The sequence below is a fragment of the Macaca thibetana genome, chromosome 6, assembly GCF_024542745.1.
Source record: "Macaca thibetana thibetana isolate TM-01 chromosome 6, ASM2454274v1, whole genome shotgun sequence".
Lineage (NCBI taxonomy): Eukaryota > Metazoa > Chordata > Mammalia > Primates > Cercopithecidae > Macaca > Macaca thibetana.
In genome coordinates, this window is record NC_065583.1 from 104,760,683 (window position 1) to 104,783,441 (window position 22,759).

At 43.6% G+C, this 22,759-nt stretch overlaps 1 protein-coding gene across 1 annotated transcript; it reads right to left on the reverse strand.

The window, feature by feature from the left end:
* Nucleotides 1–2,393: 2,393 nt before the first annotated feature.
* Nucleotides 2,394–21,614, reverse strand: F2R (coagulation factor II thrombin receptor). The gene is made up of 2 exons (XM_050795686.1): nucleotides 21,271–21,614; nucleotides 2,394–5,541 (listed from the first exon to the last, which is right to left on the reverse strand). The coding sequence occupies exons 1-2, from the start codon at nucleotides 21,356–21,358 to the stop codon at nucleotides 4,352–4,354; spliced, it is 1,278 nt and encodes a 425-aa protein (XP_050651643.1). The 5' UTR covers nucleotides 21,359–21,614; the 3' UTR covers nucleotides 2,394–4,351.
* Nucleotides 21,615–22,759: the final 1,145 nt, after the last annotated feature.

Genomic DNA, 22,759 nt, shown 5'->3' on the forward strand with positions numbered 1-22,759 from the left:
GAAGGGAGTATTCACACCATGAAAATTGGCAAATGCTAGTTTGCCAGATCAGGCTTTATTTTCTTTTTGTTTGATCCTGTTTAGCAGCACATCACTGATTTTTTCTCTTTTTCTGAGACAGAGTCTTGCTCTGCTCTGTCATCCAGGCTGGAGTGCAGTGATGCGATCTTGACTCACTGTAACCCCTGCCTCCCAGGCTCAAGTGATTCTAGTGCCTCAGCCTCCAGAGTAGCTGGGATTACAGATGTGCACCACCACACCTGGCTAATTTTTTTATTTTTAGTAGAGATGGGGTTTACCCTTGTGGCCCAGGCTGGTCTGGAACTCCTGGCCTTGTTATCCGCCTGGCTTGGCCTCCCAAAGTGTTGGTATTACAGTGTGAGCTACTGCATCCTGCTGCCAATGATTTTATCTACTGATATTTTCCATATTAGACACTAAAATGGAGAACTTTTGAAAACATCCATTTCAGCTAAAAATGACAATAAACCCATCACATGTTAAAATAAACACTATTTTTTCATAATTTTTTTCCAAAACAATAATTTAAGGAGGAGAGTTGCATTGTTTTACATTTTTGCAATCTCTTTAATGACTGGTGTAATAGGAGACAGATTTTCATCTCTGCTTCTGCATTCAATCTGTTGCATTTTCACATGTTGTGTAGCTTCTGGAAAACTCATCTGTCCACTTGTGACAGCATCAGACCAAAAAAGGCAAATAATATCTTGGTATTTTAAGAGAGTTTTGACCTTGCAGATCTCCTGAAAGAGTCTCAGGACCTCTGAGAATAATTGCATTAGAGAATTTCTCCTCTCTTCTCACATTGCAGCTCACTTAACAAAACACAAATTAGGTTTATCCTGTGGTCAATTACTCTTCACACACATTTGGTCTAGTAATTTTGAAAGGCATAGCCACATAACATGCTAATTATGCCAGGAAATTACCATTGGTGACCTGTTTTTCCTCTTAATTTTCACGACAGCACCTGGCTGAAGATAAGCTACTAGAGGATGGTCCAGGGCCAGAAACTTAAATAGCTTGGTCATCAGTGCTGCTTAACCTTTTCCACTTGCTTCTGTAGCTCAACTTCCTCAAAGACATGCCAACAGCAAACAGTTTTTTAAATTCCTTAAATTCAGAAGTATAACCTAAAATTTTCCAAGTGTATATTCAATAGCCAAACATTCCATTTCCCTAAAAATGCTATTTTTGGCTTGTTGGAAAAAACGTATTTTTTTTTTTTTTTTGAAGCATGATCTCACTCTGTTGCCCAGGCTGGACTGCAGTGGATGGCTCACTGCAGCCTCAACCTCTTGGGCTCAGATGATCCTCCCACCTCAGCCTCCTGAGTAGCTGGGACCACAGGCATGCCATCGTGCCAGGTTAATTATTTATTTATTTTTTAATTGAGATGGGGTCTCACTATGTTGCTCAGGCTGGTCTCAACCTCCTGGTCTGAAATGATCCTCCGGCCTCAGTCTCCCAAAGTGTTGGCATTATAGGCGTGAGCCAACATGCCTGGACAAAAAAACATTGTTGTGTTAGCAAAATTTAAGGTTTTTTGAACTCAATCTGTTCCTTGAAATACATGTGAAGAGTTCAGGCCTTAGAAACTTAAAAAGCTTATGTGTTAACTCATAAAAATTCTGTATGTTAACAAAATCCTTGTTTAGTTGAAATAATTTTTTCATTGACTATACTCTAGAAATAATTTATCAAAAATTGTTTGGTTTTCAACCCTGAGAAGTACTAGTCATTTTGCTTTCAATTTCCCCTCCTCCGTTCTGCTTGAGGGAGTGCTAGATGGCAAAGGACTGTCATTCAGCCAGAGAAGACAGCACAGCCCTTTTATGGATTTCCTTTCTGCTCTGACATTTAATTTCTCTCTCACTAGGGAAGAACTGCAGACACTACCCAGGATGTTTATAACTCAGAAATTTGAATATATTCCCAATAAACTTAAATTTTCCTAAGAAGGGATTAAGAGAGACAGCGCTAATCACTCAATGTCTTTGGCAGAAATGGTGCTATTTGTTTTCTTTTTCCCTGCATTTGTTCTTCCAGATCCATTCTCCATGGCTAAGGAAGCTGATCTTTATGGACTACTTCACTTCTGGGTATTGGGTTAAGATTAGGATCAAGGGAGGCCTCGCAAGAGATCAGAGGGTGAGGGAGAGGCCTCAGTGTGTTCCCTCCTCTACCTGGGCCTTGGAGGCAGTAACAGCTTCCCCTGATTGCTAGTCTATGGGGGTGCTTCACCACTCCCTGTTGGTTCCCTTAACCCTGTCCACACCTTTGCAAATCACCTCTTCATTAAATGCTCTTCAGTTAAGCCCTTAAAGTGTGCCAGGACGACAAAGATACAATACTAATTTGTTCCAAAGAGATACCAAGCAGATGTTCACATTTATTAATATAGGTTAGTTTTTTAAGAGTGAACATAAAAACAGTGACATACTATTTTGTAAGTACAGTAATGATAGCATGTTTTAATATATACAGACTAATAAACAATGACAGTAAATCTCCACTGATTTAGATAAAATGAATATAGACACTAAATTAATAAAACCAGTGCTAGCTTCTACTTACAATACAGTTATATTACTTTTATGTAAGTTATTCTATGGTATTTGGAAATAGTTTGCTCTTTTAAATAGATAAACATTTGCCTTGCAACTATTTTGTTTAAAATGCTACCATTTTTTCATAAGAAAAAAGAGATATGTTTCAGCCTAATTTCCAAGTTACTTTGTAAATTCCATGAAGATTTTCTATACTTGATACTTAGGAGGTTAAAAAATGCTTTTAAAATCTCATTAAGTCTTAAGTAAATGGAAATTATAGAATAATTTTCCTAGATTTCAATGTCAATTCTATTTTCTTCTGTTATTTCTAAGTAGACTGACATGATTGATTCTTAAAAGAAAACCTGATTTGAGCACTCTATTAAGCAAACATTTGTAAATAAATAGTGCCCAATTAAACCAGACTTATTTTAAAAAATATATGTCCTGTACTGCATTATGTTTTCACCTTAAGTTATAACCACAAGAACTATTAACCCAAATGTTCAAAGTTCTTTAGCTGATAGCCTCGTTTGTGTGAAACATATTTATTACGCATATGTCACACTCTATGCATCATCTACTTTGCTCTTGAGGGCAGGTCTCGGTCCTATTCCACTCTGTGTGCCCAGCACCTATTGGAGTGCCCACAGTGCATAATGGGTGCTTCCAAATCCAAAATAACCTTTCAGAACAACTACTGGATGTGTTTACACCCAGCAGATGGGCATCCAGAAGTCCATGCCTTCTTTCGTTGTTTTTAAGATGGGTAGAGAAGTCTTTCATGGTCATTACCTCCTAGGATATCACATTCTGCTTTGCCAGTTTCTCATAAACATGATCAGTTCGCAGCCAATCCTAGGAGGATGGAGCAAATGTGGTGGCCCCAGTCTCATTGCTTTCTGTGAGGTTCAGCAGGAAGGTCTCTGGCCAATCTGTGTCTAACATGGCCCTGGCATGTGTCTGCTGCTTGGAGTCCTCCATCAGGGGCGGACGCATGCAGCTCTCAGGAATAGGCTACTCTGAAAGCCAGCCTACGTTCACTAGAGGACTTATGCTCAGTTTTGGCTTATGTATACAGTATGTAAAATGTAAAAAATACTACCCATATCAAAATAGGGGCTTTTCATCTGTTTCCATAATTTTAGGAATTCAAAGTTGGATATGTTTAAAACTGAAAACACTAGAACTTCTACACACAGATAGTAGTGAGTCTTATCCCTTAATAACTTAAACCTTGCTGTCAAACAACTTCAAAATACACTTATTTGCAAAAGTGGTACAAGCCCAAACTATGGAGTCTCTCACTGTTGATGAACACCATCAAATGTTCAGGGTTAAACTCTACCAACCTAGACTTTGCATATTAAATCAGGGAATCAGAGATTATTTCCATAATTGCTGGAGTGGGGGGGGAAAAGAGTGTTTTAAAGTACCTATTCTACACTGCACTGCAAATAATATACGTGTGTGCATACATCTACATATACACACATATAAATATGCATATGTCACCTAGCTATATCCAAAAGTGACATTCAGTTATTACTGTAGCATTGGCAATATTCCCTTGGAATAACACAGTCATCTCGTCCTGTTATCTTTCTGGTAACTGACAAAAATACATGCATGATGGCTCCCATAAAAAGCAGGCATGCAAGTTGTACATCTGTTGTTTTAGGAGGTGAAGTCAATACAGTTTGGGTGGGAACTAATAGAATCCTCAAGTTATTCATTTTCATAAACTTTTCTTTTTAACCTCCCAGCAGTCTCTTTTCCTAAGTTAACAGCTTTTTGTATATGCTGTTATTCAGGTTACTAGAGCAGGTATCCATTTTACTTGCCATCAACTGCCCACTGCTGTTATAACTGCTGGGATCAGAACTTTCTTTGCAGCATAAGATACTGTAGACGTACCTCTGGCACTCAGAGGAAGCATAATAGTAAATGAGGGGGTCGATGCAGCAGCTTATGCTGCTGACACAGACACAGAGGAGGTAGGCAAAGTAGGTAGCCTCTGTGGTGGAAGTGTGAGAAAGGAATGAGTAATGCGCAATCAGGAGGATGTTTGTGGGTCCGAAGCAAATGATGAAGATGCAGAAAACAGCAGCTGACAGGAACAAAGCCCGGGACTTCTTGCTGCGGTTGGCAACGGTGGAAGAGCTAAGACATCGAATGATAGACACATAACAGACCGTGGAAATGATCAGCGGCACAAAAAAGAAGACAGCAGAGAAGGCTGAGAAGTAGTAGGCATAGTAGCCTTCGAGCAAGGTTTCATTGAGCACATCATGACAGGTGGTGATGTTGAGCCCGGGCACCTGGATGGTTTGCTCCTTGAGGAGCAGAGGCACTACCCCTGCAATGGCCAAAGCCCAAATGGCCAGACAAGTGAAGGAAGCCCTTCCCAGAGTACGCCAGGAGAGGGACTGCATGGGATACACCACAGCCAGAAACCGGTCAATGCTTATGACTGTCATGAGCAAGATAGAGGCGTACATGTTACAGTAAAATGCTGCAGTGACAAAGCGACACAATTCAGACCCAAACTGCCAATCACTGCCGGATAAGTAATAGCTAATCTTAAAGGGGAGCACAGACACAAAGAGCACATCTGCCGTGGCCAGGTGCAGCATGTACACCACCGCCGGCTTCTTGACCTTCATTTTCAGGATGAACACAACGATGGCCATGATGTTTAGCGGGAGGCTGACTACAAACACCCCGGTGTACACAGATGGGACAAAGAGTGTCAGCCAGGAGCTGGTCAGATATCCGGAGGCATCTTCTGAGATGAACGCAGGAAGTGGTTTTTGAAGAGGACTGCTTTTATTGATGGAGACTAATCTGTATTCAGTTAACCCACTTTCATTTTTCTCCTCATCCTCCCAAAATGGTTCATATTTATCATTGGGATTCCTGAGAAGAAATGACCGGGGATCTAAGGTGGCATTTGTTGCTTTTGACGCTGAAAAATAAAATTAAAAAAAATTTAAATGTAAAAAATGAATGCATCAACAAGGCAAAAGCGACAAGCAGAGAGCATATTTTACTTTTGTTTATGTTTTCTTACTAGGAGAATGGGCGGTAAAGAACAGATAATGCACAAATAGACTTTATTACAGAATAAGCCAACTCAAAATACTGTGCAACATTTGTCTTGATATGAGCAATACTTACTAAACTCTGTCCCTCAAAGGGACAAAGGTGAATGATAAGTTTTCAGAGATCTACCCTGAAGACATCAGGAAAGGCTGAGTACTTGACATGAAGGGATCAATCAGTGATTTCCACACTAGCCACTGTCTATATAAACAAGTCACTCCCAGCTTCTATGACTTCTCTTTCCTCCGCATACCTTCATGTGCACATTTTCTCCATTTAGTCTGCAGCCATCCCATGAAACCTGTCCCTTTTCAAAAATCCACGTAGAAAGTTGAGGGGATTTAGGCTGGGCACAGTGGCTCACGTCTGTAATCCCAGCACTTTGGGAGGCCGAGGTGGGTGGATCACGAGGTCAGGAGTTCAAGACTAGCCTGGCCAAGATGGTGAAACCCCGTCTCTACTACAAATACAAAAATTAGCCGGGCATGGTGGCACGCATCTGTAATCCCAGCTACTTGGAAGGGTGAGGCAGAAGAATCGCTTGAACCTGGGCAGCAGAGGTTGCAGTGAGCCGAGATTGTAACACTGCACTCTAGCCTGGGCGACAGAGCGAGGCTCTGTCTCAAAAAATAAAAATAAATAAAAATTAAAAAAACAAAAAGAAAGCTGAGGGGATTTCTTTTTTTTTTTTTTTCCTGAGACACAGTCTCGCTCTGTTGCCCAGGCTGGAGTGCAGTGACGCGATCTCAGCTCACTGCAACCTCCACCTCACGGGTTCAAGGAATTCTCCTGCCTCAGCCTCCTGAGTAGCTGGGGTTATAGGCACGTGCCACCAGAGGGGATTTCTTAAAGGTTTTGGCATTAGAGGCAAATTAATAATGGGACTCAGGACTCCCAATTCTATGGCCATTGTCCATGACAGTAGTTTTCCTCTACAGTCTTTAGTTTGCTTACACAGGAGAACGTAGAAATCTCTCACTATATCTGGGTCCAAACCACAATCCCTGGGGTTATCTCCTAACATAGTCACAAGGTACCCATCATGTCAGTCATTCTTCCACTTCTTTCCTCAGCAGGTCAGCAGAGCAGCAGATGTTCTTGGCCACTCATGCCAGGCCAACCAAGGTTTTTGGAGTATCAACCAAAAATAGGTGAACACATGGAGGTTCCTGGAAGGTGGTGCCCAAGAGAGGGCATGGAAGCTCTGTGCTCCTTCCCACAATTCCTGCCCTATGCATCTCCACCATGTGGCTGTTCATCTGTATCCTCTGTAATTTTCTTTATAATGAATGGATAAAGGTAAGTAAAGTGGTTCCCTACGTTCTGTGAATCATGCTAGCAAATTAATCAAATCTGAGCAGGGGGCCTTAGGAACTCCCAATGTATAGTGTAATCAGAAGTCTGGAGGCTCACACTTATGACTGCCATCTGAAGTAGAAGGCAGCCTTGTGAAACTGAGCCCTTAATCTGTGGAATCTGACTCTATCTCCACATAGATAGATAGTGTCAGAATTGAGTTATATTAAGAGGTAGATAGCGTCAGAATTGAGTTATATTCAAGGATACCCAGCTGGAGTCCAGTGAAGAATCTGCAGGAGAATTGGTTGCTTGGTCTGTGGAGAAACAAGCTCCAGACATATGGTGTCACAAGGATTGAGTGAAGTGCTGGGTAAGAGAAAACAGTTTGGGGAAAATAGTTTGCTTTTTCCTATATAACAGCAGTGCCTACATAACATAAAAGGTGACTAAAACCCAGATAGAAAATCCATATCTTTTTGGCCTACAGAACCAGAGGACAGAGTTCAGGGCAAACACAGTCACTGGAAAGTTAGGAGAGAATCCTGGAAAGGAAAAAGTCAGGGAGCAGGGGGTCCTAAATTTCAGTATAAATTCTGTCCTAGGGTTTGGCTGACCCTTGAACTATGCGTGTGTAGGAAAGATGAGAAGCACCTCTGCTAAGGATAAAAGAACTGAAGTGATATTTAGGCTTCTGCTCAAGAGAGAAAGAGTCTGCTGTTTGAGTAAAACCAAACTAATTGGCTGCTAAAGCAAAAACACCAACACTCTTTGAAGGAATACAACAAAATCCAGAGTCTTTTTTCCTGTAATTTATACAGGAAAATGGTTTACTGGACTTACAATTCCACATGGCTGGGAAGGCCTCATAATCATAGCAGAAGGTAAGGAGGAGCAAGTCACATCTTACTTGGATGGCAGTGGGCAAAGAGAGAGCTTGTGCAGGGAAACTCCCATTATTAAAACCATCTGATCTTGTGAGACCCATTTACTATCATGAGAACAACATAAGAAAGACCCATCCCCATGATTCAATCATTTCCTACTGTGTCCCTCCTATAACATATGGGAATTATGAGAGCTACAAGATGAGATTTGGGTGGGGACACAGAGTCAAATCGTATCACCAGATCCAACCACCCTACACACAAAAGTGATAAACTCTGGACCTCTTGTCCCCCTTCTCTCACACTATATACAACAACCAATGTAAATGGATTAATGGCTTACACATAAGACCTGAAACTGTAAAACAACTAGAAGAAAACATAGAGGAAAAGCTTCTTGATATAGTTTTGGGCAATAATTTTTTGTAATGAGCATAAAAGCACAGGCAATAAAAGGAGGAGTAGACAACTGGGACTGTATCAAACTAAAAAACTTCTGCACAGCAAAAGAAACAATCAACAGTGAAGAGAAAATGTATGAAATGAAAGAAAATATTTGCAAACCATACGTCTGATAAAGGGTCAATACCCAAAATATATAAGGAACTCCTATAACCCAACAGCAGATAATGAATCACCTGATTTAAAAATAGGCAAAGGACCTAAATAGACATTTTTTAAAAGAAGACATACAAAGGGCCAGCAAGTATATGAAAAATGCTCAACATCACTAATCAGGGAAATGAACATTAAAACCAGAATGAGTTATCACTTCATACCTGTTAGAATGGATGACAGATAACAAATGTTGGTGAGGATATGGGGAAAGGGAACCCTTGTATATTGATGGTGGGAATTTAAATTGGCATAGCCATTATGAAAAACAGTATGAAGGTTCCTCTAAAACTAAAAATAGAACTACTATATGATACAGTAATTCCACTACTGGGCATACATCCAAAGGAAATAAAATCAGGATGTTGGCCGGGCACAGTGGCTCATGCCTGTAATCCCAGCACTTTGGGAGGCCAAGGCGGGTGGATCACCTGAGGTCAGGAGTTTGAGACCAGCCTGGCCAACATGGTGAAACCCGTCTCTACTAAAAATACAAAAATTAGCCAGGCGTGGTGGTGCATGCCTGTAATCCCAGCTCCTCAGGAGGCTGAGGCAGGAGAATTGCTTGAATCCAGGAGGTGAAGGTTGCAGTGAGCTGAGATTGCGCCACTGCACTCCAGCCTGGCCGACAGAGCAAGACCCCATCTCAAAAAAAAAAAAAAAAAAAGACCAGGATATCAAAGAGTTAGCTGCAATCTCATGTTCATTGCAGAATTATTTACAATAGCCCAGTTATGGAATCAAACTAGGTATCCACTGATAAATGAATGAATGAATGAAAAAAATGGTGTATATACACAGTGGAATACTATTCAGCCTTAAAAAAGAGGAAATTCTGTCATTTGCAACAACATGGATGAGCTGAGAGGGCGTTATGTTAAGTGAAATAAGCCAGGCACAGAAAGACAAATATAGCATGATCTCACTTATATGTGGAATTGAAAACAGTTGAACTCGTAGAAGCAGAGAAGAGAATGGTGGTTACTAGAGGCTGGGGTTGGATGCGTGGGTAGGGTAGACTGGGAAGACATTGGTCAAAGGGTACAAAATTTCTGTTAAAAGGAATAAGTTAAAAAAAATCTCTTGTATAATATGGTGACTATAGTTAATAACAATGTGTTGTATACTTGATAATTGCTAAGAGAGTGGACTTTAAGTGGTCTCTCCACCAAAAAATGGTATTTGAGGTAATACGTGTTATAAGTTTGATTTAGCCATTCCACAAGTTATGCATATTGCAAAACATGTTATACACTATATATAACTTTTTGTCAAATAAAAGAAAAAGAGGGCTGCCAGGCGTGGTGGCTCACACCTGTAATCTCAGCACTTTGGGAAGCCCAGGTGGGAGGACAGGTTGAGCCTGGGAGATCGAGGCTACAGTGAGCTATCATCACACCACTGTACTCCAGCCCGGGCAACAGAGTGAGACTCTGTCTCCAAAAAAAAAAAAAAAAAAAAGTGACCCAGTCTTAAGTAAAAAGACAGTGAGCGGAAACCAACCTCAAGTTGACCCAGATGTTGGAATTAGCAGATAAGGATTTTGAAGAATGTATTACAACCATGTATAAGAAAAAAAGAAAAGTATTTCATTGAAATGAACTGAAAATAGGAAATATCAGCAAAGAACTACCAAGTGGAAATTCTAGAAATAGAAAGTAAAACACAATACATTGGCATCTGTTTCCAAAATGAAGGGCAAAGCTAGAGTAGTACCAACTCAGAGACAGCAGAGCAGAGCCTGGCAGTGTAGGGTTGAGGTCAAGCTCCCTAAGCAAATTTGGGAGAGGGTCTCCAGACAATGAAGGGGTGGCCTGGCAGGATATCTGTCACAGGGAAGGAATGAATGTCTCCAGTGATGAATGTGAATACGCACTTGTGTCTAGATTGATCCTTAAGGGTAAGAACTGTTCCTGTTAATCTCTGAACCTCCAGTACCCTTTGCCCTGCATGTGGTAGGCACATATTTGTATTCTAATATTGACTCTGTTCAGGGATCACTTAACTTCTCTGAATTAAGCCCAGATTCATTAAAATGGGATTCTAATGCCTGTCTGGCCTACAAATCTGGCAACTGGAGCATCCCATGTGAAATAGGACACACATTCACTTTGGAAACTATAACAATTAAGCAGTTTAAGAAATTACTATTATCCTTCCTCTCCCACTTCCATGTAGTATGCTTTTATATCCAACTGTTTGCTCACTTAATTAGGTTAAAAGGAAATCTAGGTTCATCTTCCCTCCTACTTAGGAATGTTTGTAGTTTTTTAGTACAATGAGGGAATGAACAAGTTGTAAATTATATAGCTCTAGGGTTCAGAACTATGAATCAAATTTCGAATTCACAATCTTTTATGGAAGTATCACTCTCTTACCTTCGCAATGCATGTAACTTACTCTGTGTTCACCTTGCCCCAGTCACACAGAAGCCTGACCTTGGTCCCAACAGCCCCTGTGGACGTGAAGCTATTCTCAAGATCACAATGAGTGTGTGGGAGCTGAAAGAAAAGAATGAATGGCTTCTGGCGCTTAAAAAAATATCTTTTATTTTTTATTTTTCTTGTTTGTGGTTCTGGCACTTTAATATCACAAAAACATGCATGTGCAAAAATGCTGGCCTAGAGGAACCTTTTATTTATTTATTTTTGAGATGGAGTCTTGCTGTCACCCAAGCTGGAGAGCAGTGATGCGATTTTGGCTCACTGCAACCTCTGCCTCCCGGGTTCAAGCGATCCTCCTGCCTCAGCCTCCCAAGTAGCTGGGATTACAAGCATGCACCGCCATGCCCAGCTGATTTTTGTATTTTTAGTAGAGATGGGGTTTCACCATGCTGGCCAGGTTGGTCTCAAACTCCTCGCCTCAAGTGATGCACCCACCTCGGCCTCCCAAAGTGCTGGGATTATAGGCCTAAGCCACTGCACCTGGCCAAGGAACCTTAAAACAATGCAATTCTCCTCTGCAGTTTTGGAAGCCTGGCCAGATTATGGGCTTCTGTGAGGCACAGAGGGGAAAAAGTGGACATGAACATGCATAATTACATGCATGAATCAAGATGACACCTGAGAGTGATACAATGTGAAAACTAATAAATACAACTAAGCTCTTCATATACTATCACTTAGTCTGAAAATCAAACTGTCACTAGACTTTACTCTGTATTTACTACTTAGGCAATAAGTACTTGTTTTAAAAAACATCTTCTTTGGGTAGGCCTCAGGCAGTACAGTACTTCCGACAGAAACATTATACTTGTGGAAACATGAAATTTTTATAGGCTAGAGCTCAGGAAGAATGTATAATCCCTTGGTTAAATATCATTGCCTAAGGTGTTACCTTTTCTTGATACTACAGGTTTGATATTCTGGTTTTTGTGAAATTAAAGAATGTCAGAAAAAAAAAAAAAAAGAAAGAAAAGGAAAAAAATGTAGTATATACCAGCATCAAACAAAGGACAGAACCAATGCAAGGTGACTAGATAATTCCAACTAGTTCAAGACCCTTAAGCTGAAATTTGAGTTCCTCCAGTCCTAGCACAACTCAGGTCAAGGAGAAAGTGCTTGTCAGGGTGCCCAAATCTCTTCTCATTCATCTCTGTTTTGTTGTTGTTGTTGTTAAGCTGTGGTTTCACAAAAAAGGCAGCAGAAATCCTGAATTCAGTTTTCATGCTATCTGCTAAGTTTCATTTAATGTAGGCTTCTCTGAATTGCTCTAGAGTAGTTTTGTTATCGAATACAGCAAATTATTAAATAGTTCAAATACGGACTCTTTAACTCTGGAGATTGTTTTAAAAGTAGTGAGTGAGGCAACACGTTTTCTGACTGTGATGAGATCTGTCCTGGAAGCAGAGGGGTGACTAGAGGATCTCTGAGTGTCCCATTTGATCCTGGGATTTATACCACACCAGCATTTCATGACACACCAAGTCTTGGTTTTGACTCACAGTTCTGCCCTTGGGGCTCACGCCTTTTGAGAGTTAACAAAGCAGAAGTCCCAGGACTTTGCTCACATTCCCACGCAGAGCACAGCAGTTGAAACAACACTACAGGCTAAAAAGAAATGAAGAGGAGGACAGCAAAATAACAGAAACACACTAACTCTGTCAAGTGGAAAACAGCAGCATTACTGGAATGTTTTACTCCCTCAGATTCAAACAAACACCATTTTCCAATGAAAAGAACTGGGGCTCCTTAAAGAAATGGCTAGTTCCAGATCTGGGGTAGGAAATACACAAGATGAACACTGAACATCTTCAAATAATATCAGGGTTAGGTCAAAAAGACTCTGGAGTCAATCTGAAAGGGCTCCCATTGACCAAAGATGTGACATTTTGATCATCAATTTGACCACCAAAACAATAATGATGGAAATGAACTGAAACATTTCATACATGTTAGATCCACAAGTTGAAGACGCAGTTAGCCAGATCCAGTATGTAGGAAAGTAAGACAGATGGCTTAGTTTCTTTGACAAATAAATAGCAATAAAAAAAAGGGATGGGGTGGGCAGTTACAGATTAAAATGTAATGGTGGACCTTGTTTGAACCTGATTCAAACAAACCAACTGTTAAAAGGTATTTATGAGACAGTAAGGAAAATATGAACACTGACTGACTATCAGATGATATTAAGGAATTGTTAGGCTGCGCACGGTGGCTCACGCCTGTAATGCCAGCACTTTGGGAAGCCGAGGCAGGAGGACTGATTGAGCCCAGGAGTTCCAGACCAGCCTGGGCAACACAGCAAAACCCTATCTCTACTAAAATAAATACAAAAATTAGCTGGTTGTGGTGGTGTGTGCCTGTAGTCCCAGCTACTTTGGAGGCTGAGGCAGGAGGATTGCTTGAGCCCAGGAGGTTGAGGCTGTGGGTAAGCCATGATTGTGCCATTGGTCTCCAGCCTTAGCAACAGAGTAAGAATGTGTCTCGAAGCAAACAAACAAACAAAAAACAAAAGGAATTGTTCATTTTCTAGGTATTATAATTGTATTGTGGTTATGTGAAAAAAAGAATTCTAACCTCTAAGGATGTTTACTGATGTATTTATGAATGACATAATATGATACCTGGGATTTGCTTTAAAATTATATAGTTGAGGGAGGAGGACAGTTGAGGGTTTAGATAAAACAAGATTGGTCATATATAAATAATACTGAAGTTGGATGATGGGTAGAGGGAGTAACTATACTGTTCATTTTTGGGTATGTATAAAAACTCCCATAATAAAAGTTAAAAAAATAAACAAATACTTTATGCATGTTTATTTGCCACTAGAAGTTAAGGGCCAAGGGTTTTTGCTTTTTTCTTTTGTCCTAATTCTGAAGGGAAAAATGTTCTTGCATGTTTGTGTGAAGATTGTCTTATATTTACATAATTTATTTGGTATCAATTCTTCAAAAGCTTTTCTGGAATATGGAAGGATTGGTGTATGAAAAAACCTTACCATTTTTTTGAGCACCTGCTATGTGCCTGATACTTCACTTGCCTTAGTTCCCGTAACTCTAACATTTCTATGAGATGAGCATTATGACTACCATTTTATAAATGACAACATGGAGGCACAGAGAGGCTAAGTAACTAATCCAAAGTCACACAGCTATGAAGTAGAGGAGCCGGGATTTGAATCTAGATCTGCCCAGCTCCAAAGGTCATAACTTTTGACCCCACCACACTATTCTCTCTTTAAAAACTGTGATTCCTGACCTACTCCTAAAAGAGGAACATCTTTTTCTCTTAGCATTTCACCAAACAAATGAATCTGCCTATCCTTTTAGCTACAGTAGGCAGTATGTGGACATGTGAATGACTAGCTAACGTGATGATGCCAAAAGGTGTTGCTTGGGAATTCTGGGGTCCTACTGACTTTGGCTGCACACCAATCACACACGCCAACAACTCAGCCCTTACACACACGAGAGAGATAGCAGGGAGACATTCAAGGACAAAACAGAAAAATACATCTTTAAAACACCGTTCTAGATGGAGCAGATGCAACAGCAGTAAGTGAACAAAAATCTCTGCTACAGAAAAAGCAGAATTAAAGATAAAATTCCCCTCCCCCCTCCCTTTTTTTTTTTTTTTTGATACAGACAGAGTCTCACTCTGTCTCCCAGGCTGCAGTGCAATGGCACGATCTTGGCTTGCTGCAACCTCTGCCTTGTGGGTTCAAGAGATTCTCCTGCCTCAGCCTCCCAAGTAGCTGGAATGACTGGCTGATTTTTGTATTTTTAGTAGAGACGGGGTTTCGCCATGTTGGTCAAGCTGGTCTCCAACTCTTGACCTCAAGTGATCTGCGCCTCGGCCTCCCAAAGTGCTGGGATTACAGGCGTGAGCCACCGTGCCCAGCCTAAAGGGAGAATTCTTGACTGACTGGGGGGTCACAAGAAGCTGCCAATATCAGAGGCCTCCTCTCCTCCCATTCCATGTCCTGGAGCAGGTACTCCTCTGGAAGTATAGGAAAGCAAGCCTAAGAGGAAGCTGGGAGAAGGGAAGTTGCAGGGAATTAAACGCAGGTGTACCTAATGCCACAGCAGGCATGAAGACTACATAAGCAAAGTGTGTGGGCTCTTGCCGGGAGCAGCCTGGAGGCCAGAGCCTGACATGGGGTGAGGATGCCAGCAGGCCTTGCCTGGGAACTACTCTGACTCCCCGACGTTCCCTGTTCCTCCAGGTCTGTTCTCCACTAAGTTACAGGTCCTGAGCTCTCCGTCTTGGGAATGCGGCTCTCTACTCTCCAACAAGACATCTAGCTAAAATGAAAACTAATTCACAGTCAAGGATGTTAATGATCACCAATTCCTCCCCAGGGTTGGGGATGGCGACAGCTTTGTACTGTACAAAGTACTGTGCACTGTACTACAAAAACTGTCCCCATGCCCACCCCTGCCCAAGTCCTTCTGCAGTTTGTATATCGGAACTCAAATCAATTAGGTTCTAGACATGATAAGAACAATAATAAGCAACAGTTCCAGGAAAACAGAACTCTTCCTGAAAAGCTAATAAGGCCTTTGATTTGGCTACCATAGGAATATTCACTGCAGCTGCTGCGTTGGGTTTTAAATTATGGTATAGATTTAGCAATGATTATGAAATCAATTCACACGATTGCAATAAGCATTAAAAATAGACTATAGGGTAGAAAATATCAAAATGCATACAGTGCAGTAAAGGTGGGCACTGTTTGGTACAACTTTTGTTTCATGTTTACATATACACTATGATTGTCCACACATATTTATTGAAGACACATACCCCTAACCATATCACAATGTAAAGTGTTATTTCTACAGTTCTTACTGTAGGTTACCAAACAGGAAAACACTGTACTGGTAAACGTTATTCTACAATACTAGAATACCTGATTTTTAATTCATCATAGACTTGAAATATAAATAGATTACATAATGTCTTTTCCTAAAGTTATATAAATTTGTTTTCAAGGGCAAATTACAGATTATTCCTGTTGTGTCAAAAGGCCACTTACTTTTGAAAGCAAATAATGTATATAGGACTGTCAGAGCCCTTTAAGTGGCTTCCTCCAAGTACCATGACCAGGTCAGTGTGGGAGAGGGTATTTGGGGAAGTGAAAGCTCATACCCAGAAAAAAAAAATCTCCGTATATATGGAGAGTTATTTATGACGACAGTTTTAGGCACAAGCAAGAGAAAGAAAAAGGCAGAATGAAAGAAATCACAAAAAAGGAAACCAACAGAAAATTATGAAGGGTAAAACTATGGAGTCCTCTACACTGGCATCATAGTCAAAAATAAACCACGGCCCTGGGTCCTAATAACTCTTCTAACAAGGGTGTTTTTGTGAGTATCTGCAACGGAAGGGGAGCCTGGGTACTCATGAAGACTAGTTAAAGACTGGGCATGGTGGCTCACGCCTGTACTTCTAGCACTTTGGGAGGCCAAGGTAGGTGGATCACTTGATCCCAGGAGATGGAGATGAGCCTGGGCAATGTGATAAAACCTCATCTCTATCAAAAATACAAAAATTAGCCAGGCCTGGTGGCGGGTGCCTGTGGCCCAGCTACTCTGGAGGCTGAGTTAGGAGGATAGTTTGAGCCTGGGAGACAGAGGTTGCAGCGAGTCAAGTTTGTGGCACTGCACTCCAGCCCGAGTAAGAGAGCTAGACCCTGTCTCAAAAAACAGCAACAGCAACTTTCACCCATATAAAGTTAAGTTCCTCAGACACTAAGACCACATATTATATGATTCTATTGATATGAAATATCAAAAATAGGTAAATCCATAGAGACAAAAGGCAAACTGGTGGTTCCTGGAGGTAGGGGGAAGGGAGAATGGGATCTGACTGCTTACTGGTTTCCTTTCGGGGAGATGACAGTGTTTTGGAAGTAGGTAGGGGTTTATAGTGTACATTGTACACTGTAAATGTAGTAAATACCCACTGAATTGTACACTTTAAAATGGTTAGCTTTATGTTACGTGAATTTTATCTCAATTTTATTATTTTTATTTTTTAAAATTTAAATGATTAATTAAAATGTAAAATTTTTATGCATTAAATATTTGGAAGACAGCGTCTCTCCGGCTCTGTTGCCCAGGCTAGAGTGTAGTCACGTGACCATGGCTCCCTGCCCCCTTGAACTCCTGGGCTCAGGCCATCCTCCCAGTCTCCCAGGTGCTGGGACTACAGGTGCACACCACTGTGCCTGGCTAATTTTTAATTATTTTTTTGATAGAGATGGGGTCTTGCTATTTTGCCTAGGCTGGTCTCAAGTGATCATCTGGCCTAGGGTTCCCAAAGTGCTGGGATTACAGGTGTGAGCCACTGCACCCAGACCCTGAAAACCTGCTATGCTAATATGTTCTATAAAAATAAAGGCAAAGCCACTAAAAAATATTAGAGAGAGATCGGGGAGGGGGGGGAGAGAGACAGATAGTAGGGTAGAAAATTACTTGCTGGCTCATAGTAGGGCTAAGAAAATTTTGGGACCGAGATGGGCGATCACGAGGTCAGGAGATCGCCATCCTGGCTAATATGGTGAAACATAAGAAATCTGACTTTCAGCTTTATAAAGAGCTTTGAGCTGGTCCGGCCACTGCACTTAGGGGCGACAGAACCAAAAAAAAAAAAAAAAAAAAAAAAAAGAAATCTGACTTTCAGGCTTTATAGAGCTTCCTGGTCTGCTTAGGGTAGAACCACTGCTCAGTTTTGTGTCTTTCTGTTTAGGTTTACTAGCGATATCTCTTGTAACATCTGATTAATTAGCGTATCCATGAGCAGGGATCTTTAGAGCCTGCCTTATCATCCATTAGCAAAGTAAATGAGAGAATACCACAGTCCATGCATAAATGCTTATGAAATACCTCCCTGTGCTGGGCCTGGGTTACCAAGGCAATAGGGCACAGACTTTGCCTCTAGGGGTACTAGGGAACACAGTGGGGTTACTTCTCTACTGTAAGAGGGGCTGGGAGTCTAGATGGCTTCCTTTCTATGGGAGGTGTTAGAGAAAGCCCGCACTCCGGAGAGACAGGCCTGTGGTCAACTCCCAATTCCATCTCTTTTTTTTTTTTTTTTTTTTTTTTTGAGAGACAGTCTCACTCTGTTGCTCAGACTGGAGTGCAGGGGCACGATCTCGGCTCCCTGCAACCTCTGCCTTCTGGGTTCAGGCAATTCTGGTGCCTCAGCCTCCCGAGTAGCTGGGACTACAGGTGTGCACCACCACACCCAGCTAATTTTTTATTTTTGGTAGAGACAGGGTTTCACCATGTTGGTCAGGCTGGTCTCAAACTCCTGGCCTCAAATGATCCACTCGCCTTGGCCTCCCAAAGTGCTGGGATTACGGGTGTGAGCCACTGCACCCAGTCCCAATACCACCTCTTTCTCAACTTGGGACTCAACCATTCTGGGTCTCTGTTTTATAACCAGTAAAATGAGGATGACATCTGCTCAAAGGGCTGTTGTGAGAAATAAATAAGATAGTATGCATAACGTCCCTAAGCAGGGTGTTAGCTGCATTCAGTGCTCCACAGATGGTGGCTGTTTTTAATTAAACATGAACGTGGCAGGTATGGGATATGGGGAGGGCATTCTGGCCAGAGGGAATGGCATGGGGACAGAAGCCAGAGAAAGTATAGCTCCTTGAAGGGAAGATCTAGAGGATGGGGCTGGATGAACTGGAGGGTGAGTAACAGGAGATGGCTGGAGAGGGGCTGGGGACCCTCTTGCAAGGGGAGGAGCACTTCATTCCATGCCACAGAATTGGGCTTGACTCTGTGGGTAGGAGGTTAGCAAGTGGAATTGCCCACCGAGTTCTCTCTGTCATAGCCACCACCAGCTATTCTTGAAACCTTTAACCCTCTAAGAGCCTCATAAAATTCATAAAGATCACCTTTTACTTTTGCATGTTGGCCCTTTTAATGATTACATGTCACCTCACTTAAATTGTTTAGACAAAGGAATGTAAACTTGTTGATGAATTTACACATTTCTCAACAACTATCTGCTGAGTGAACATTTGTTTTAGTCACCATGGGGATAAATAAAACTTTATAATCTTAGCTGGGAAAATGAGACACACACACAAAGTGACAAGGCAGGAAATGCCAAAATGAGTGGGAACAAAAAGTCGGAAAGTGCTGCAGGAAGGCTCAGCTTGGTGGTCAGGGCCAGCCCTGGGAGGGCTCCACAGCCCCTCTTAGCACACAGAGCTGGTAATCCTGGGCAATAAACTCTATCAGAGCAGTGGCGGCTCAAGGATGGGAGGCACCGCTGGATGCTTTGGAGTCCCGGCACCACCACCTTATGACAGACAATGTTTAGAATTGCCAATGCATGGTGGTAATAAAAAGTAAACCTATCTTAGGTTGATTTTACTGGTGATTTTAAATTTTCTAAAGACAAAGCCCCACTTATTCCTAATTGCTTACACCCAGGGTGGGTGGACTGCCCACACCCCACGCCTCCTCCCCACCACCCCATGCCCCTTCCCCCACCCCCCTCCATTTGCTTTGCCACTGTTTCTGAGTCTTAGTTTCAGAATCAGCAAAAGGGGATAAACATCCACCTTAACAAGGTGTTCTGACAAGGTGAAATGAGACAATCTAAGTGAAAATTCCTTCTGGCCCAGGGCTTGACATGGAATACTGCACTTAGCAAGCGCTCCTTTTCCTCTATCATACTCCTTTCGTCTTTCCCTCCCAAAGTGGTTCCAGAATCCAGTGTTGATAAACTAGCTAAGGTGGTCCACTTGCCTTTCTGTCTACACCAGCACTGTCCATATTAACATGCACCACTCCTCCCATGAGGATGTAAGACGCTTGGCGGAAACCAGCACCCTTTAACTTCACTCCTTAATGAGGCTACACACCTTGCTGGTAGGCTACTGTGAGAAAGGGTGGCTACAATGGATGCAGCATTTCTATAAGCCCTGTTTTCCACCCCATGATCCAAATCTCAAACAAAACACTGGATTCTCAAGAGCTTGTCTCCAACTAAATTGAGCAAATCACATAATGTTATGTGAAATTATATCTCATCGCAAACAACTTTTCAGCAGTTCTCGGCGTTCTCTCAAACACTCTCAACAACAATGCTCACTTATCTGCAGGCAGGCTAGTTACTGCTAAACACTGGGCCCCTGTCTGGAGCTCTTAGTTTTCCCAAAAGCATCTCAAAACTCACCGTGAACAAAGACAGAGAGGCAAGAACATGCTATGTCTTTGTCACCTCTTAATCTTGATGTGTCTACACTTTTTTTTTGAGTGTGGGAGCAATAGAGAGTGCACATTCTTTTAGCGATAACAAGAAAACCCGCTAGAACTTCTTTCAGCGTAAAAAAAAAAATGGCTCAAAGCTTATAAAATACTACTGTTATTAGGAAATTCAAAACACTTTTCTCACTTTCTAATGAGTGCCTTTACAGACTAAAAACATCTCATCTGTCCTGCTTTTGGGGAGAGGAATATAGAAAATATTTGACCACATAAATTAATCAAATTTATTTATTTGGTCAAGTAGCCAGATACTTAAAAATAGACTACCAGTGGGGAAAATATTCTAGGGGAGCAACCTTCTTGCAGCGGATCAGAAATACTTGGATCCCACAGTGTTCGAGGGAGCTTGGTCCTGGGGAGGGATCTCTCTCTTCAACTCACTTAGAAGGAATGGGTTCTAGGTAACAATAAAATCCTCCTCCTGCCCCCTTCCCTCCCCCAACCCCCCACCACGCGGAGCCCCTGCTATTGTCACCATACATCTCGCACCGAGCACCTCCTGGACACAAGACGGGGGCTGCTGGTACTGATTCTCTGCTAAACATGCCAAGGGACTGCCAGGGCTTTTCTCTACACCACTTTTCTCGCCTGTAAAATGTGCAAGAAAAAAAACTTCCAACAAAGCAAAACTTCAGCGGCAGCGGTTCGCCAATTTATGTTGAAAAGATCGGAACGTTTATTGGTGGAGTAACGTGAGACCTTTTCTTTTTGGGGGTGGTCCTGGGAGAAACAGGCTACACAATGACAAGTGCAACGCAGGACCGCAGGCTCCCCCAGGGGCTTCCGCTCCAACCTCCTCCGTATCCAACATCCAGTGGCAGGCGGGCTGCACCCTCCAAGATCGAGTCCAAAGGGGCATCGGCTGGGCCCGCGAAGGGGGTGGCACGCCCCACCTAAACGTGACTGGGAAAAACTCTAGATCTCAGCCCAAATGCCAGTTTGGCTTTCGGAGGAAACTGAGGCAGGGTTGAGGAGAAGACGCAACCGGGACCCCCGCAGTCTCCCCTCAGCGTCCCTCCGCCCGCGCGCCCCATTCCCGTGCGGCTCTCACCTGGCCTGCGGGCCCGCGTGCGGGCGGACAACAGCGGGCCGCACAGACAGAGGCAGGCGGCCACCAGCAGCAGCCGCCGCGGCCCCATTGTCCCGGGATCCGCACTGCGCTGCTCCAGGAGGTGCCCCGCCTCGGGCTGCTCCGCTCCACCCTCTCTCCCAACTTCTGCTGGTCGGGCAGCTGGTCGTCGCGGCAGGCAGAGCGCGGGGTGCCCGCGGGCAAGATCAGGGTCCGAGCGACCCCCGGCGAGCTCTGTGTCTGGCGCGGTGCGCCGGGCGGGGCGGGACTGGGGCGCGCGAGCGCGCGGGCGCGAGCGGGGAAGGGCGCCCCCCGGCGCGCAGTGAGAGTCTTGGCGCGGCCGCCGCTCACCGACCCTTCCCCGCGGTCCCTCCGCCGCCTTCCGCAAGCCCCTCTGGCTCTGTGCGCCCCGCCCCGGCCCGCCCCGTTCAGGGGCCCTGGCCGCTGGCCACTGCCGGGCCTAGGAGTCCAAATGAGAAGTTTTTTCCTCTGGGCGCCGTTGACCCGCGAAGCTGTCAGTGACTCAGACTCAGACTGGCGGGGTCCTTGGAACGGGGCCGCGCGGCTCGCCGGCTGCTTCCCGCGGCCGTCTCGACCCTCCTGGGATGTGGAGACGTCGACAGTGGACGCCCCGGCCAGGATGCGTCCACGCCCTGCAGCCCTGCAGCCCTGCAGCCCCCGCAGTCCTGGCGTGGCCTCCCGTCCTCCCTCCCTTCGTGTGGGACACCGGCAAAGTTCAGTTTTCGCTAAAAGTCTGCAAGGGACTTATGCTTTCGTAACGTGGGGATCATGGATTTAAAAGTTTATGATGTAGTGACAGGGTTGCCCTTAAATGAGAAAGGGCCTTGAGTTTGGACAGAATTCTTGAAGTTTTATGCGTCTCTATTTCGCGAAGTTAGGCGTTTCATACGCCGGACACTCGTTTCCCCCACCAGCGGACTGCGAGTGTAATAGGAAGAGCGGCTTCTCCCGCTTCCTCCGCTCGCGGCCTAGCGGAGCTCTTTCCTCTCCCGCGCCTCCCGCCAAGGTCACCTGCGCAGCCTGGGAGGAGGGCGCGCGTCTGCAGGTGAGGCCGGCGTTCTCCGGCCGTGGACGCCCAGGAGAGAAGTGGCCTGGTGACTTTCCAAGTGTCCTTCATACGTTCTTGGACGATATTACAGTTTGTTTTGTTTTGAGGCAGGGTCTTGCTCTGTCGCCCAGGCTGGCGTGCAGTGGCGCCAACACGGCTCACTGCAGCCTCGATCTCCCGGGCTCAGGCGACCGTTTCGTCCCAGCCTCTGGATTAGCTGGGACAGTTAGAAAGGCGCGCGCCACCATGTCCGGCTAATTTCACTTCTGGCCTCAACGATCCTCCTGCCTGGGCCTCCTAAAGTGTTGGCATTACAGGCGTGAACCACCACGCCGGGCCTGATATTACAGGAGTTTGGCTAAATTAAAGGCACAAGGCGGGGACACTCGCGTGGCAGTCCGC